At 55.4% G+C, this 13,854-nt stretch overlaps 1 protein-coding gene across 1 annotated transcript in view; it reads left to right on the forward strand.

Moving 5' to 3' along the window:
• Nucleotides 1-13,854, forward strand: part of PLG (plasminogen) — a 38,489-nt gene that overhangs the window by 19,148 nt on the left and 5,487 nt on the right. Inside the window, exons 11-17 of the mRNA XM_006106003.3 lie at nt 1,565-1,752; nt 3,949-4,097; nt 5,373-5,466; nt 7,884-8,004; nt 9,360-9,434; nt 10,506-10,646; nt 12,657-12,763. Coding sequence (XP_006106065.1) covers nt 1,565-1,752; nt 3,949-4,097; nt 5,373-5,466; nt 7,884-8,004; nt 9,360-9,434; nt 10,506-10,646; nt 12,657-12,763 — 875 coding nt within the window. The remainder of the gene's footprint in view (nt 1-1,564; nt 1,753-3,948; nt 4,098-5,372; nt 5,467-7,883; nt 8,005-9,359; nt 9,435-10,505; nt 10,647-12,656; nt 12,764-13,854) is intronic.

The following is a 13,854-nucleotide window of genomic DNA, read 5'->3' on the forward strand; positions in this document are numbered from 1 at the left end:
GCTCCCTCCGCTCCCTCAGGTCCCTGGTCTACCCGGATGTCTCCCTTCGCCCCTCTGTCCCGTAGTTCTTCAGCCTCATCCCGTTCCCCGGCCCTGTGTGGCTGCAGCGAGGGAGGTGGGACAGGTGGGGGGAGTGAGGACAGTGGGGGTTCCTCCCGTCCCCCCAGAACGCACCCCGTGGGGCCTGGGAGCTAGTTTCCAGAAGTCCCTCCAGCCCGGAACCGGCTCGATCCACCAGACGGAGTATTTGCAGTTACACTGTGCTCATGGCTTCCCACTGGGAACGCGCAGCATTTAACCACAGCAGGAGTGAACGGCCTGGGAAGCTGCCGGGCGTGCCATCGTCTTCGCTGTCATTTCTTCCTCAGGGAGATACATTCAGTTCCAGCTTTCACAGCCCGATGTGGTCATATACAGAGACACAGACACAGACACAGAAGCATGTGTGTGTGCATAGAAAAAAATCTAAAACACACACTTCAAAATCCATGTTGGTTATCCCTGGGAAACGTAGTTAACATTCCCAGGGGAAGGAGACATTCTGATACTTTCTTTACACATTTATATGCCATCTTAGCTTTTACATGGAGCATATATTAATTTTTATTTGTTAAATAAAAATTGTGATCTACTAGAGGCCTGGTGCATGCATTCATGCACCGGTGGGGTCCCTCGGCCTGGCCTGCGGGGAACGGGCTGAAACTGGCAGTCCAACATCCCCCGAGGGGTCCAAAGTGTGAGAGGTGCAGACCAGGCCGAGGGACCCCACCGGTACATGAATCCGTGCACCAGGCCTCTAGTATGCATATAAGATCTTTGGTTAATCTCTTCCCGCCCTCCTGCTCTCCCCCCTTCCCTCTGAGATTCATCAGTCTGTTCCATGTTTCCATGCCTGTGCATTGAACGTCTGCCCCCTGGTGGTCAGTGCACATCATAGCTACTGGTCGGTTGGCCAGTTGCTTAGACTTTTATATATATAGATTTAAAAGTTGTTTTGACATTGAGGACCTGTGCTTGTGGCACTGTAATAATTAGCACCTTTGATATCTTTGATGGAAATATTGCAAAGTCACTTAAGACTTTGTTAAGGCTCTCTCTCTCTCTCTCTCGCTCTCCCCTCTCCCGTCACTATCCCCCGTTCTAAGCTCCCAGGGCCCTTCTTTGCCTCTGGAACTTGTTTCCTGAGCCCATTTCTTCTACCACTCACTTCGACCACTGTGACTTTCTAAGTAAACCTCCTCTTATTAAAAATAAGACTTTGGCTCTAGCTGGTTTGGCTCAGTGAATAGAGCATTGGCCTGTGGACTAAAGGGTCCCAGGTTCGATTCTGGCCAAGGGCACATGCCCATGTTGCAGGCTCAATACCCACCCCCCACCCCCCTAGTAGGGGGCATGCAGGAGGCAGCCAATCAATGATTCTCTTTCATCATTGATGTTTCTATCTCTCTCCCTTCCTCTCTGAAATCAATTTTAAAAAAAGACTTTGTTAATACAACCCTCAGAGGGTGCGGGGTGCCCTGAGGACTCTCCCCCCCACTCACGCCCTCTCGTGTGGCATTCGCAGCGGCCTGACCATGAACTACTGCAGGAATCCCGACGGCGACAAGGGCCCTTGGTGCTACACCACCGACCCCAGCGTCCGCTGGGAGTTCTGCAACCTGAAGAAATGCTCAGAGACACAGGGGGCTGTCATGAACGCCCGGCCCGAGGTCCCGCCTGTCAGTTCCCAGGGCCCTTCGGAAGCAGAAGCAGGTGAGACGCGGTGGCCAGACTGTGCGCTTGGGCCCTGGGACGAAAGCCCGGGGAAGCGGACGGATGCAGAAGCTGGTTGCTATGGGAACCTGAATACATGTGGAAGGAAGCCTCTCCTGTCACCGTGGGGTGGGGCCGAGCTGCTGCTGCTGGTGGACAGGGGGTGAGCCCTGGGGACCAATTGGCTGTGGCGGAGGATGGCATAGTGAGCCGGGGGGTGGGGAGGTTGGTAATGCCGGCATTAGCTGAAATAGGAATTCTATTTTTAAATTAAAAAAATATATATGTTTATTGATTTCAGAGAGGAAGGGCGAGGGAGAGAGAGAGAAACATCAATGATGGGAGAGAATCATTGATCAGCTGCCTTCTGCACGCCCCCTACTGGGGAATGAGCCTGCAACCTGGGCATGTGCCTTCACCAGGAATCGAACCCTGACCTCCTGGTTCATAGGTCAAGGCTCAACCACCGAGCAACCCCAGCCGGGCTGAAATAGAGCATTCTAGATAAGCAGGTCCCTCCTCCTCCATGGAGGAATAGGAAGGGTTAATTTGGCTTGGAACACCCTGAATTGGGGAGCTAGGCAGGCGCATGAGGCTCCCGACAAACACTGCAGAAGTGGCTGTGCGGCCGCAGGGTCATCGGGCCGCAACACGAGAAGGGGCTGTCCCCTGAGGTGGAGCCGAAAGTGGTCCCATCCCCCCTGCTCCCTGAGCACCTGGTCCTGTGGTTGCCGGGCAGCAGCGAGGCCTCTGCACCTTCGAGGGGTGGGGACACACAGGGGCTCCCTCTCCCCGCTCTGCATGAAAACCAGGGGTCGCACCGCTCATCTGGCCACTTTCGGGTCTTCAACGCCTCCAGACGGTGGTGCTGAGAGGGACCAGGTTGGAAGTCAAGAGCCCCTCCTCCCTGAGGTGGGCTCGGCTCTCCCCCAATGTGGGGGCCTCGCCTGCTCCCCCCGGGACTGGTGAGCCACCTCTCCTTGCTCGGAGCCCCGCCTGGGGTCCCTCCTGGATAAACCTGAGGGGACCTCCCACGGTTCTCCCATGTGTCTGCGCCACATTTAATGCATGGGTGACCCACACGCCCTGGTCCTGGCAAATGTCGGGGTGCAGGCTGCCCAGCAAGGCCCCCTCCTCACTGTTTGGATTTTCCAAGTGCACCGCCCCCCACTCCCACATGCGTCCCACATCCAATTCTCAGAGGGGTCCCGGGGAGCCCCCTCCCTAGGTTGGAGATGCGGGACAAGCCTGGGGAAGGCATCCCTCACCCCGTTACCCTTTTCACCCCAGAGGGTGGGGACGCAAAGCACAGCTCCAGCCAAATAAGATTTTCTAGAAGAGTCTTTCCATGTGCACCCCTTTATCTCCCCCCCACTCCGTGAGAGTGAGGTGCTCCAGAGCCGCCTAGCAGTTCACAACAGCATCTGCCCCGCAAATTCTCCCGGGCGCCGGCCGCCACTCGGCGGGGTCAAACCAATGAGCTCAGTGTCCTGGCCCAATTCCCACTCCAGCCCCTGCTCCACGCCCGCGGCTGTTTCCAAGCCCACGCGCACGTCGGGTAAAGTGTTAGTCGGGTAACGTGTTATATGGGTAACATGTTAGGTGGGTAACGTGTTAGACCGGTAACGTGTTAGACGGGTAACGTGTTAGACTGGTAACGTGTTAGACCGGTAACGTGCACGTCGGGTAAAGTGTTAGTCGGGTAACGTGTTATATGGGTAACATGTTAGGTGGGTAACGTGTTAGACCGGTAACGTGTTAGACGGGTAACGTGTTAGACCGGTAACGTGTTAGACCGGTAACGTGTTAGACAGGTAACATGTTAGACGGGTAACGTGTTAGACGGGTAACGTGTTAGACGGGTAACGTGTTAGACCGGTAACATGTTAGACAGGTAATGTGTTAGACCGGTAACGTGTTAGACCGGTAATGTGTTAGACGGGTAACGTGTTAGACGGGTAACATGTTAGATGGGTAACGTGTTAGACGGGTAACGTGTTAGATGGGTAACGTGTTAGAATGGTAACGTGTTAGAACGGTAATGTGTTAGACGGGTAACGGGTTAGACAGCGCCCACCACCCCAGCCTCCCGGGCTCTGCCGGCGCACCCACAGGGCCCGACATTGGAGAACCTGCCGCCCGCGCTTGTGCCTCATCCCCGGTCCTCGGAGCCTGACCTGCGCCCTCTCCCCGCAGACTGCATGCTGGGCAACGGGAAGGGGTACCGGGGCAAGAAGGCCACCACCGTGGCCGGCACCACCTGCCAGGCCTGGGCCGCCCAGGAGCCCCACAGACACAGCATCTTCACGCCGGAGACGAACCCACGGGCCGGGCTAGAGAAAAACGTAAGCCGCTCTCGCGCCTTTCGCTGACCAGCCTTTGCAAACAGAATCGGTTCTGTTGCGGCGAGGCAGCCTGGACTGATCTTCGGTGTGTGTGTGTGTGGGGGGGCCATGCGGGGTTTCGGGGGCCGAGCCTGCAGCAGGAGCAGCACGGGTACCGTCAGCACAGGAGGCAGCCCGGCCACCCCTGCCGCAGGCCTCACTCCCGGTGCTCTTCCCTCCGCGCTGTTTCTAGTTTCCAGGTCCACCCTCTGTCAGCGGTTCTCAACCTTCCTAACGCCGCCACCCTTTAATACAGCTCCTCATGTGGTGGTGACCCCCAGCCATAAAATTATTTTCGTTGCTGCTTCATAACTGTAATTTTGCTACTGTTATGAATCGTCATGTAAATATCTGATATGCAGGATGTATTTTCATCGTTCGTGACCCACAGGTTGAGGATCTAGAGTCATCCTGGTGATCAATGTGATTCGTGACCTTATATGGTCAGACTTTTCCAGGAAACATTTGGGATTCCCCATAGTAGGATTTCCCAGTCTCTCACACTTTCTTTTCTTTCTTTAAATTTTTTTTAAAAAAGATATATACATATATATATTTAATTGATTTCAGAGAGGAAGGGAGAGGGAGAGAGAGAGAGAAACATCAACATTGAGAGAGAATCATGGATCAGCTGCCTCCCGCACGCCCTGCACTGGGGATGGCGCCCACAACCCGGGCATGTGCCCCAACTGGGAATTGAACCACGACCTCCTGGTTCATAAATCGATGCCCAACCACTGAGCCGCGCCGGCCGGGCCTCTCACACTTTCCGGCTTACTTCGGGGCATGCATAGGAAGGACCAGGAGACACAGCCTCTCGTGGCTTGACCCACGGACGGTGCCCAGCCCAGGGCATCCGCATGTCTGAGCCACCAGCAAGCAGGCTCCCGGGTGACCCAGGCACAGGATGAGTCTAATCATGCCCCGTGGTCCTATTGCGGCACCTCTACCGCCTCCACCCACAGGAGTTCCCTTTTACAGTCCCCACGTTAAGTCCCCTGAGAGGCTCCACCCTCCCTCCGGGGCGTGGCCTCAAGGCTGGAGCTCCTTTGGGACAAGGAGACATGACCAATGGGCTGGAATGAGTCAGAAGCATCCTAAAGTTTACACCCCCTGCCCCCCACAAAGGAGCGCTTACCTTCCCTCTTCTGAGGCAGCGTGGCTGCCCGTGCCCAGGCCCCCCTCTCCGCCCCGTGCCCGCCGTCCCCCCACCCCTGAGCAGCGCCTCTCTTCCAGTACTGCCGGAACCCCGACGGCGACGTCAACGGGCCCTGGTGCTACACGACGGACCCCAAGAAGCTGTTCGACTACTGCGACGTCCCGCAGTGCGGTAAGCTGGCTTCATGTCTGAAGGGAACCGACTTCTCGGATACAGGCAGCCTCGCCTCCTTCATGCGGGTCTGAGAGAGAAGGGCTTGCGAGCCGGGCTTTCCGCTGGGCTGCCCTCCCCCTTCACCCCCCGCCTGCCCCCCCAGCCTCCTCCCTGAGCCCTCTCTTCATCATTGAAGATGCCCACCTCAAACATAAGTTATTTACTTATATTCACTTACTTTAAATTACGTATTTGTTGGTTGAATGATTTTAATAATGCATATCAATTCCACCACCACGTTCAGTTCAGATAAGAAATAAGTAAAAATAAAGAGAAACTTTCGATTCTGTTCTGAATGGAGAACTGGACAGCGGTGCTCTCTGTAGCTACCCTTTCTTAGCGCATCTGTGAGGCCTGCTCCGTCCGAGGCTCAGTGGCAGGAACTAAGCTCATTGCCAGAGTAGCATGTCATAAATGTCATAATGTTGCGTGTTTCCTGTTTTAAAAGACGTTTCTATGTGGATGCGCAGCACAGGCCGCGACAAAGGGAAAGTTGTTTGGAAAATTCAGGCTCCAGGTTCAAGAGAGGGTAGAGTCTCTGGTGGGGACGGAGAGAACCCCCCCCCCACAGTGTTGTTATGAACAATGACTTACGCTCACGTTGCTGAGGATCTGAAGGGCGCCAGGCAACAGGAGAGCATTTGTTGACCCTGAACTGTCCTGGGCACGAGCAGGTGCCACCAAGGATGGACACTGACCTTTCCTCCTGGACCCTGCGCCCGGCGGAGGGGAGCAGGTGGGAGGGAAGCAGTGCAGGCAGTGACGTGTTATCTCTGGGCCCTCGGTGAGTCTGGGAGACTCCTGGGAGGGCGGTCCGGAGCCTGGCTGGGAGAGGTAATAGCTCAGGTTAGAGCAGATTATCCTTGCTACTTACAATCACATACACACATCTCTCTATATAAAAGCCCAATATGCTAAGTGTCTGACCGATAGGTTGACCGTTTGGTCAACCGCTCGACCAGTCGCTATGACAGGCACTGACCACCACGCAGACGCTCCGACTGGTAGGTGAGCTTGCTGCTGGGGTCTGGCTGATTGGGACTGGGTGAGACGGACCGGACACGCCCTGGAGCCCTCCCATGGTCCCTCCCTGGCCGGCCAACCTCTCACGGTCCCTCCCTGGTTGGCTGGCTCCTATTGGCTCCAATGGGGACTGGGCAAGACAGGCCAGACACGCCCTGGAGCCAACCTCCCACGGTCCCTCCCCGGCCTCTAAAATATTGCTTCTAATTAATTTCCTTTCAATGTGTACAAATTTGTGCACCAGGCCTCTAGTATGTACATATGTGCACACAGAGACTCCCATTTAAAAATACCCTATTACCAAGTTTTATATATAGCCCTGATGTCAAATTTATACACAATTCACCACATTCATTTTTTTATAACAGCTATTTCTCTTGAGTTAATGGTTGCACACAACATTATGTTTTCTTACTAGGATTACAGAAGTCTTCATATATGCATACGTTTGCTTTATTTATCAGTAAGTGTGCTTTTAGGTTAGTTTACTGAAAAAGATATGGATATGTGTTTTTACAGATTTTGATTGATTTGAATAATGTACTGAGCAAGATCACTATGGAAAGATTTGGTGTTCATTTAATAAATGTAGAGCTTAAAAAAAAATACCCTGTTGCCTTTCAAGCAGGGATGGCACTGTGGTTTTCAGAGAGCTGTCCATGGTTTGGTGGAGGTGGTGGTGGTGGTGGTGACAGTGATAGGTGGCTAAAGTTATAGGTCAGATTAACAAGGTGGGTCGGTGAAGGTCATCTCAGAGAAGCCGTCATTCTCATGCCTAATGACACCAATTTACTTAATCGCTTCCCCCCGATAATAGGAAGTACTTACATCTTCTTGAGTGGAGAAGGTTCTGTGTTACCTTCTACTACTTTTCAAACTTAGAGAAAGATATTCCAAAACATGCTTATGGGGTTTTTTGTTTGTTTGTTTACTTTTACTTTTGAAATGGTTTAAGAGCTTTCTTTACTTTTCTCTTTTCTTTCTTTTTTTTATATTGAGTTTATTGGGGTGACATTGGTTCACGAAACCATACAGGTTTCCAGTGAACAACTCAAAATATCATCTGCACATTTCACCCCCTTCCCTGGCCATCACCACCCTGCTGTCTGTGTCTACGTGTAATGTATATACTTTTTGATTTATCCCTTCACCGTCTTCCATCCAGTCCCCAAGCCCCTCCCCCTGACAGCTGTCAGTCTGTTCCATGCGTCCAGGCCTCTTGCTAATAGTCTGGGCTTTGAGGTGTCAAACACTCAGTGCTTTGACGCCTCACGCGCCACTCACTCACCGTGAGCTGTGTGACAGCACGGTCACCTCTCACTTCAGACGTGACTCTCTTTCCTGTGCCGCAGTGTCCTCGTCCTTTGACTGCGGAAAGCCCAAGGTGGAGCCGAAGAAGTGCCCCGGAAGGGTCGTAGGTGGGTGCGTGGCCAACCCACACTCCTGGCCGTGGCAGGTCAGCCTTCGAACAAGGTAACGGCACTTCTAGAAACGATGCGTCCATCCTTCTGTGTGAGCCCGCAAACCCGTCCACATCCGCACTCAGCCCACAGCTCAGGCTCAGCGCCGGCCTCTGCATTCTCCTCAGGAGGAAGGGAAGCTAGGACATAAAGGATTTGCTTTTTCTAGGGTCTCTGCTTTGAAAATAGCCAGAACTGGGGTCTTTTCCTTGATCCGGGCAGCTACCATTAAGGTGTGTAGAGGCCACAATTCCCAAGAGCCAGTATTGCCGGGAAAGTATTGAAGATTCCTTGTAAGATGAAGAGCAAAACCTAACTATAGGGATGTGACAGCTGGGGGGGACCAAGACCCAATTCCCTGTGGTCCATCCCAGATGCAGATTTCAGTGACTTCAGTCCGAGGGGCTCACCCGGCCGCGAACACACCTCCTTTCGCGTAGGGTAGCTCCCGCTCCCCACAAGCGAGCAGTGACCAGCTCTGACCCCACAGAACCCTGGGCAGTTTGGGTCATCATTCCAGTGGCCTCTGCCTTCAGGGAGCTCAGGCCGCCTGGTGACGGTGGAAAGCGCACAGGTGACAGGGCTGCTTCCCCGTCTCCTTTCTGCGCCCGGGCGCCTGCGCTCAGGTGAGGGCGGCCTCCCCTGTGAGCCTCCCGCCCCGGGCTCGCCAGGTGCCACCGCTCAACGCGAGTCCATCTGTTTCCCGGTGTTGCGCGGCGTTTCTGTCCTTGGCCTCATCACTTAGTAACTGCGATCGGCACAGCCTCCGCCCGTCACCTTCACATCCGTCTTCCCACACCGCGCGCGGTCGCCTCCTGACATCAGCGGGCCCGCCACCGCCCGCACTGTGTGCTTCCTTCCTTCCGCGCTCTTTTCATGAGCTACCCGTGCCTGGAAGTCCTGGGATGTCAACGGTTAGGAGCCATCTCCCCCTTGAGAGGGAATTCTCTCGGGTAAAATCAGCAAGTCCCGGAACCAGGCTACTCAGAGTCACCTCGGGCCGCCTGAGAAGGACTCGCCAGGTCTCGCATGGATCTTGCCAAAAGGAAAGGAAAGAAATGAAAGGGATGGTTTTGCCGGGTCCCTTCTGTTCAAGTCCAGGGCTGCCCAGTCAGAGCCAAGGGCTCGGGCTTCATGTTGGAGCCCCGTGGGTTTGCTCGTCTGGGGACAGCTGTCCCCGAGCCTCCCCAGCCACCATAAAGAGTGCTGTGGATGGAACCTTCTGGAACTCAGCCCCTACCGTCCTGATGATGGGCTGGTGGCCTTTCCTTTGGGAACATCACACTAACAAAAGTAACTGAGCACTGCTTTCGGCTTCCTGTAGACAGAGCATGAGATCTGAACTCAACTCTCGGCCTGTCCCCCCAGATTCCGGATGCACTTCTGCGGAGGCACGCTGCTGTCCCCGGACTGGGTGCTGACCGCCGCCCACTGCCTGGAGAGGTAGGTGCGGGCACGGCTGGCGCCAGGACTCGGCTGGCAGACTTCCCGCCTGTGTCCTTCCCTGTCCCCTCCCGCCCTTCCTCCGATGGCCATGACACTGGGCACCAGGGAGTGGGTGTGGAGAGCCCGAGGCAGAGCTGTCAGGGCCATCAGATGAGAGAGGACGGGAGTGTTTCCAGGGGGAAACGAAGGAGAAAGACCAGCTCAGGGGGGTAGGCAGGAGAGAGCCGCGCGTGGCACGGGCACAGGTGCCCGAGTGACCACTGACACGGGGCCTGCCCTTGTGCTGACTCTAGTGTTGGTCCCATCTACCAGAAGCATCGCCGAGAACATTCCTTAACAGCGAGGCTCGGTCAATGGTGACCTTTCTTTTTTTTTAAAAAAAAAAAATCTTTTTAAAATTGATTTCAGAGAGGAAGGGAGAGGGAGAGAGAGATAGAAACATTAATGATGAGAGAGAATCATTGATTGGCTGCCTCCTGTACGCCCCCTAATGGGGATTGAGCCTGTAACCAGGGTATGTGCCCTTGACTGGAAGCAAACCTGAGACCCTTGAGTCCACAGGTAGACGCTCTATCCACTGAGCCAAACCAGCCAGGGCCTTTCTTTTTATTTGTTACTAGCGGCCCGATGCACGAAATCCATGCTGGGCTCAGCTCTTGCAGCTCCGGCTTCGTCCAGAAGGTTGTCCGGAAGGTCGTTCGGCTGTCCAGTCTAATTAGCATATTATGCTTTCATTATTATAGATTATTGCTTTTGTTAATCCTCACCTGTGGATGTTTTCCATTGATTTTTAGAGAGAGTGGAAGGGAGGGGGAGAGACACACAGAGAGAGAAACATTGATGTGAGAAAGACACATTGATTGGTTGCCTCCCGCACGCACTCCGACCAGGGCTGGGAATCGAGCCTGTCACTGAGGTATGTGCCCTTGACTGGAATGGAACCCCCACAGGCTGATGCTCAGAGGAAACGGGGGAGCCGAGTGTCTGGGGGACGTGCTGTCTGGCTCAGAAGGGCGTCCGGTCAAGAGGCTGCCCACCCTTCGCTGCTCATGGCACCGCCTTTTCCAGGTCCTCTCGACCTTCGTCGTACAAGGTCATCCTGGGAGCGCACCATGAGCAGAACCTGGAGGCGGACGTGCAGGAGAGGGACGTGTCCAAGCTGGTGCTGGAGCCCACGCGGGCCGACATAGCGCTGCTGAAGCTGAGCAGGTGCCCGCCCCACGCGCGTGTCCGGGAGGCGTGGACATTGCCGCTCCTGCCCCGGGTTCCCTGGCGGAACAGGGCGGGGAGGGGAAAGGGGGTGCACGGGGGGCTGCAGGGCCACGAAAGGCAAGAACATTGACCTTCAAGTGAGACCTGGGCTCGACCCCATTCTGTTCCGTCCTGGCTGTGGTCTTGGCAAAGGCGCCACGACTCAGTTTCCTCGCGTGAAAAAGAGTTGAAACACGAGGTGCAGGTGACCCCTAAACTCTCACTGGAGGGTCACGGTCAGCCAACAGACATCCAGAGAATTCCTCCAGTGTCTGGCTGACCGCCTCCTCTCAGCGTGGCGGTGTGTGTGGGGGACTCAGAGGAGACTGATATTCCAGAACAGTAAGGACGCGGACAGGACCTCTCACACCCCCCACAGACGCAAGGCCTCCTTCCGAGCGCTGGCTTCGCTTTTCCTGCGGAAACGGTGCAGGGACATCAGGCCTGGACACCGGCGGCTGCCTATGCCGCTGAGTGAACAGGACTTGGAAGCAGGTCCCAGGGAGGCAGCTGAGGCAGCAGACGGCGCTTCTGAGAACAGACACGATCAGGACAGTCACCAAGGCCCTCACACGTCAGCGTGGGACGGGCTGACAGGGGGACCCGCCGACAGTGAGGACAGGCCAGGCCGCACGAGGCCGGCGCCCGCGTCTGAATGCCGCCCGCTGGTCTGGGCAGGAACACCTCTGGGTATTCGGGGCAGTGCCCTGAGGCCTGACCCTCGGGGGCGCGTGGACGCTCCAGAGAGGGAAGAAAGGGCTGCTGGCTTAGCCTGAACAGGAGCTCAACCCCTCCTTTCCCATGGTCCTGCGAGGGCCACCCGGAGGGCCCCCTGGCGAATTTGGGGTTCTGGGGGTGTTCTCTGTAGATTGGAATGTTTGAGCTCAGACTCATCCACTCCATGCCCTCCACCCCAGGTGTCTAAGGCAGTGGTTCTCCACCTTCCTAATGCCGCGACCCTTTAATGCAGTTCCTCATGTTGTGGTGACCCCCAATTTCATTGTTACAAATTGAACATCATTAAAGCATAGTGATTCATCACAAAAACAATATGAAATTATATATGTGTTTTCCGATGGTCTTAGACGACCCCTGTGAAAGGGTCGTTGGACCCCCAAAGGGGTCGTGACCCACAGGTTGAGAACCGCTGGTCTAAGGCATAGAAGGGAACCCCTAGGGTGACATCTGTGGGGTCACCCCATGTGAGAGGCTGGGTCTATGCTGGTGACCCTGAGAGGGAGTGTCTGCTTCCAAATTGGCGGCCATGGTGATTCCTCATCGGATTCGGGCGTCTCTCATCTCCCTTCCGTTTTCCTCGTGAACAGAATGGAATCCAGCCTGGGCGTGGGGGTTCTGGTGGTTAAGACGCCCTGGAGCCCTACGACCTGTGAAGGCTCTTGGGAAACAATGCCCTTTTGCTTGTGCGAGTGTTTCCGGTCCTTCACTTGGTGCCTAGTTATGGTTTCCCCACCATCATGGTGTAGAGACTCATAGAGGAAACAGAGAACCCAAAGGTGGGCGACTCGCTCACGGTCACGTGATGCATTTGCTCTAATGGGCGCCGTGTGTTAGCACCTCAGCGGGACGTGCACCTGCTGCCGGGAGCCGGTGAAGTGGATACAGAAGCAGGTCCTTGGTCCAGGGTGCAGTGCCCAGAATGGGCATGAGAGGGGTCTTCGTCACCCCCACTCCCACCGCCGGGAACTCACCAATGAAGTGTCACTATGGATTCTTGTCCGTAACGGGTGCCTTTGTCACAAAACGTTCTGTTTGTTCTGCCCATAAGCTCCTATAGGCAAAGGTGAGGGTGGAAGCTGTTCTCCAGGCTGGCCTGTGCCAGGGCATCAAGGAGATGCCAGCTCGGAGGGTCTGGGCTTCGGGCAGGTGGCGTCTGGTTGTGGGTGACCACCGACGAGCGGCAGTGTCTCAGGCAGGGCAGTCAGATGTCACGTCTGTGCTTCCTTCCAGCCCTGCCATCATCACCGACAAGGTGATCCCGGCGTGCCTGCCACCCGCCGACTACGTGGTCGCTGACCGGACGGTCTGTTACATCACTGGCTGGGGAGAAACCCAAGGTGAGGTCAATTCCGTGACTCGCTTAATGAACTCCTTTCGGCCTACAGCCTCCGTGAGAAAAGGAGCATTTGCACAAACTCCTATCAGTCGGCGAGGTCCACCACCTCCTGACTCAGTCTGGGCCCTGCCCACGCCTCCATTCTCAGCATCCAGGGCCACGGCCAGGGAGCAGGAAAGTTTCTCTGAGTCTCTGTCTTAGCCCATAAATTCAACGTTGATACTGCGTCCCAGGTAAGCAGGGCCTTGATACAAGCCTATGACTGTAGGGTGAGAGGGTATTTCTCATGTGAAGTTAGCCACCCTGAGTTCCCTAGCAGGTGCAAAACAACTAAAATCATAGTTCAACTAGAGGCCCTGTGCAGGAAAATTCATGCATTGGAGGGGGGGTCCCTCAGCCCGGCCTGCCCCCTCTCACAGTCCGGGAGACCTCGGGGTGGGAGGCGACCCGGCGATCAGGGGAAGGCGACACCCCCATCACACCTCTGCTGCTGCCACTGCTGGCAGCGCAAGCCTTGGCTGGACCTGGTTACCTGAGCCTCGGGCAGCCCTGGGCGGCTGGGGGGTTGAGGGTGAATCCAGCCGCCTGAGGGCAGGTCCAGCCACACTGCACGTTTGCCACCACCCCCCAACCCCCTGGCAGGGCTGAAAGGACTGGGGGACTCTGGTGGGGCTGAGTGGACTGGGCACCGCCATCTTTGTGATGGTGTGATGGTCAATTTGCATATTCTCTCTTTATTAGATAGGATTAGTCTCCCCAGATACTCCACACATCTGTGTGGGGAGACAATGGGGGTGGAACAGACTGACAGCTGAACTGGGGGTGGGACAAACTGACAGTTGCTTTAGGGGTGGGACAAACTGACAGTTGGTTTAGGGGTGGAACAGACTGACAGTTGGGTGGGGATGGGGCAGACTGACAGCTTGGGGAAAGTAAGAAAGGCTCCCGTTCTAGTAGGGACTTGCTATTGGCTTACGGGGTGAGGGTGAGAAAGGAAACGTTTGTGCAGGTCCTGTCCTGGCCTAGGGAACTCTGTTCTCGCTCTGCAGTGTGTTCCTTTAATAATGACACCCCTGACTTGGCCTAGGAACA

This window comes from Myotis lucifugus, unplaced genomic scaffold (genome assembly GCF_000147115.1).
Source record: "Myotis lucifugus unplaced genomic scaffold, Myoluc2.0 scaffold_748, whole genome shotgun sequence".
Taxonomy (NCBI): domain Eukaryota; kingdom Metazoa; phylum Chordata; class Mammalia; order Chiroptera; family Vespertilionidae; genus Myotis; species Myotis lucifugus.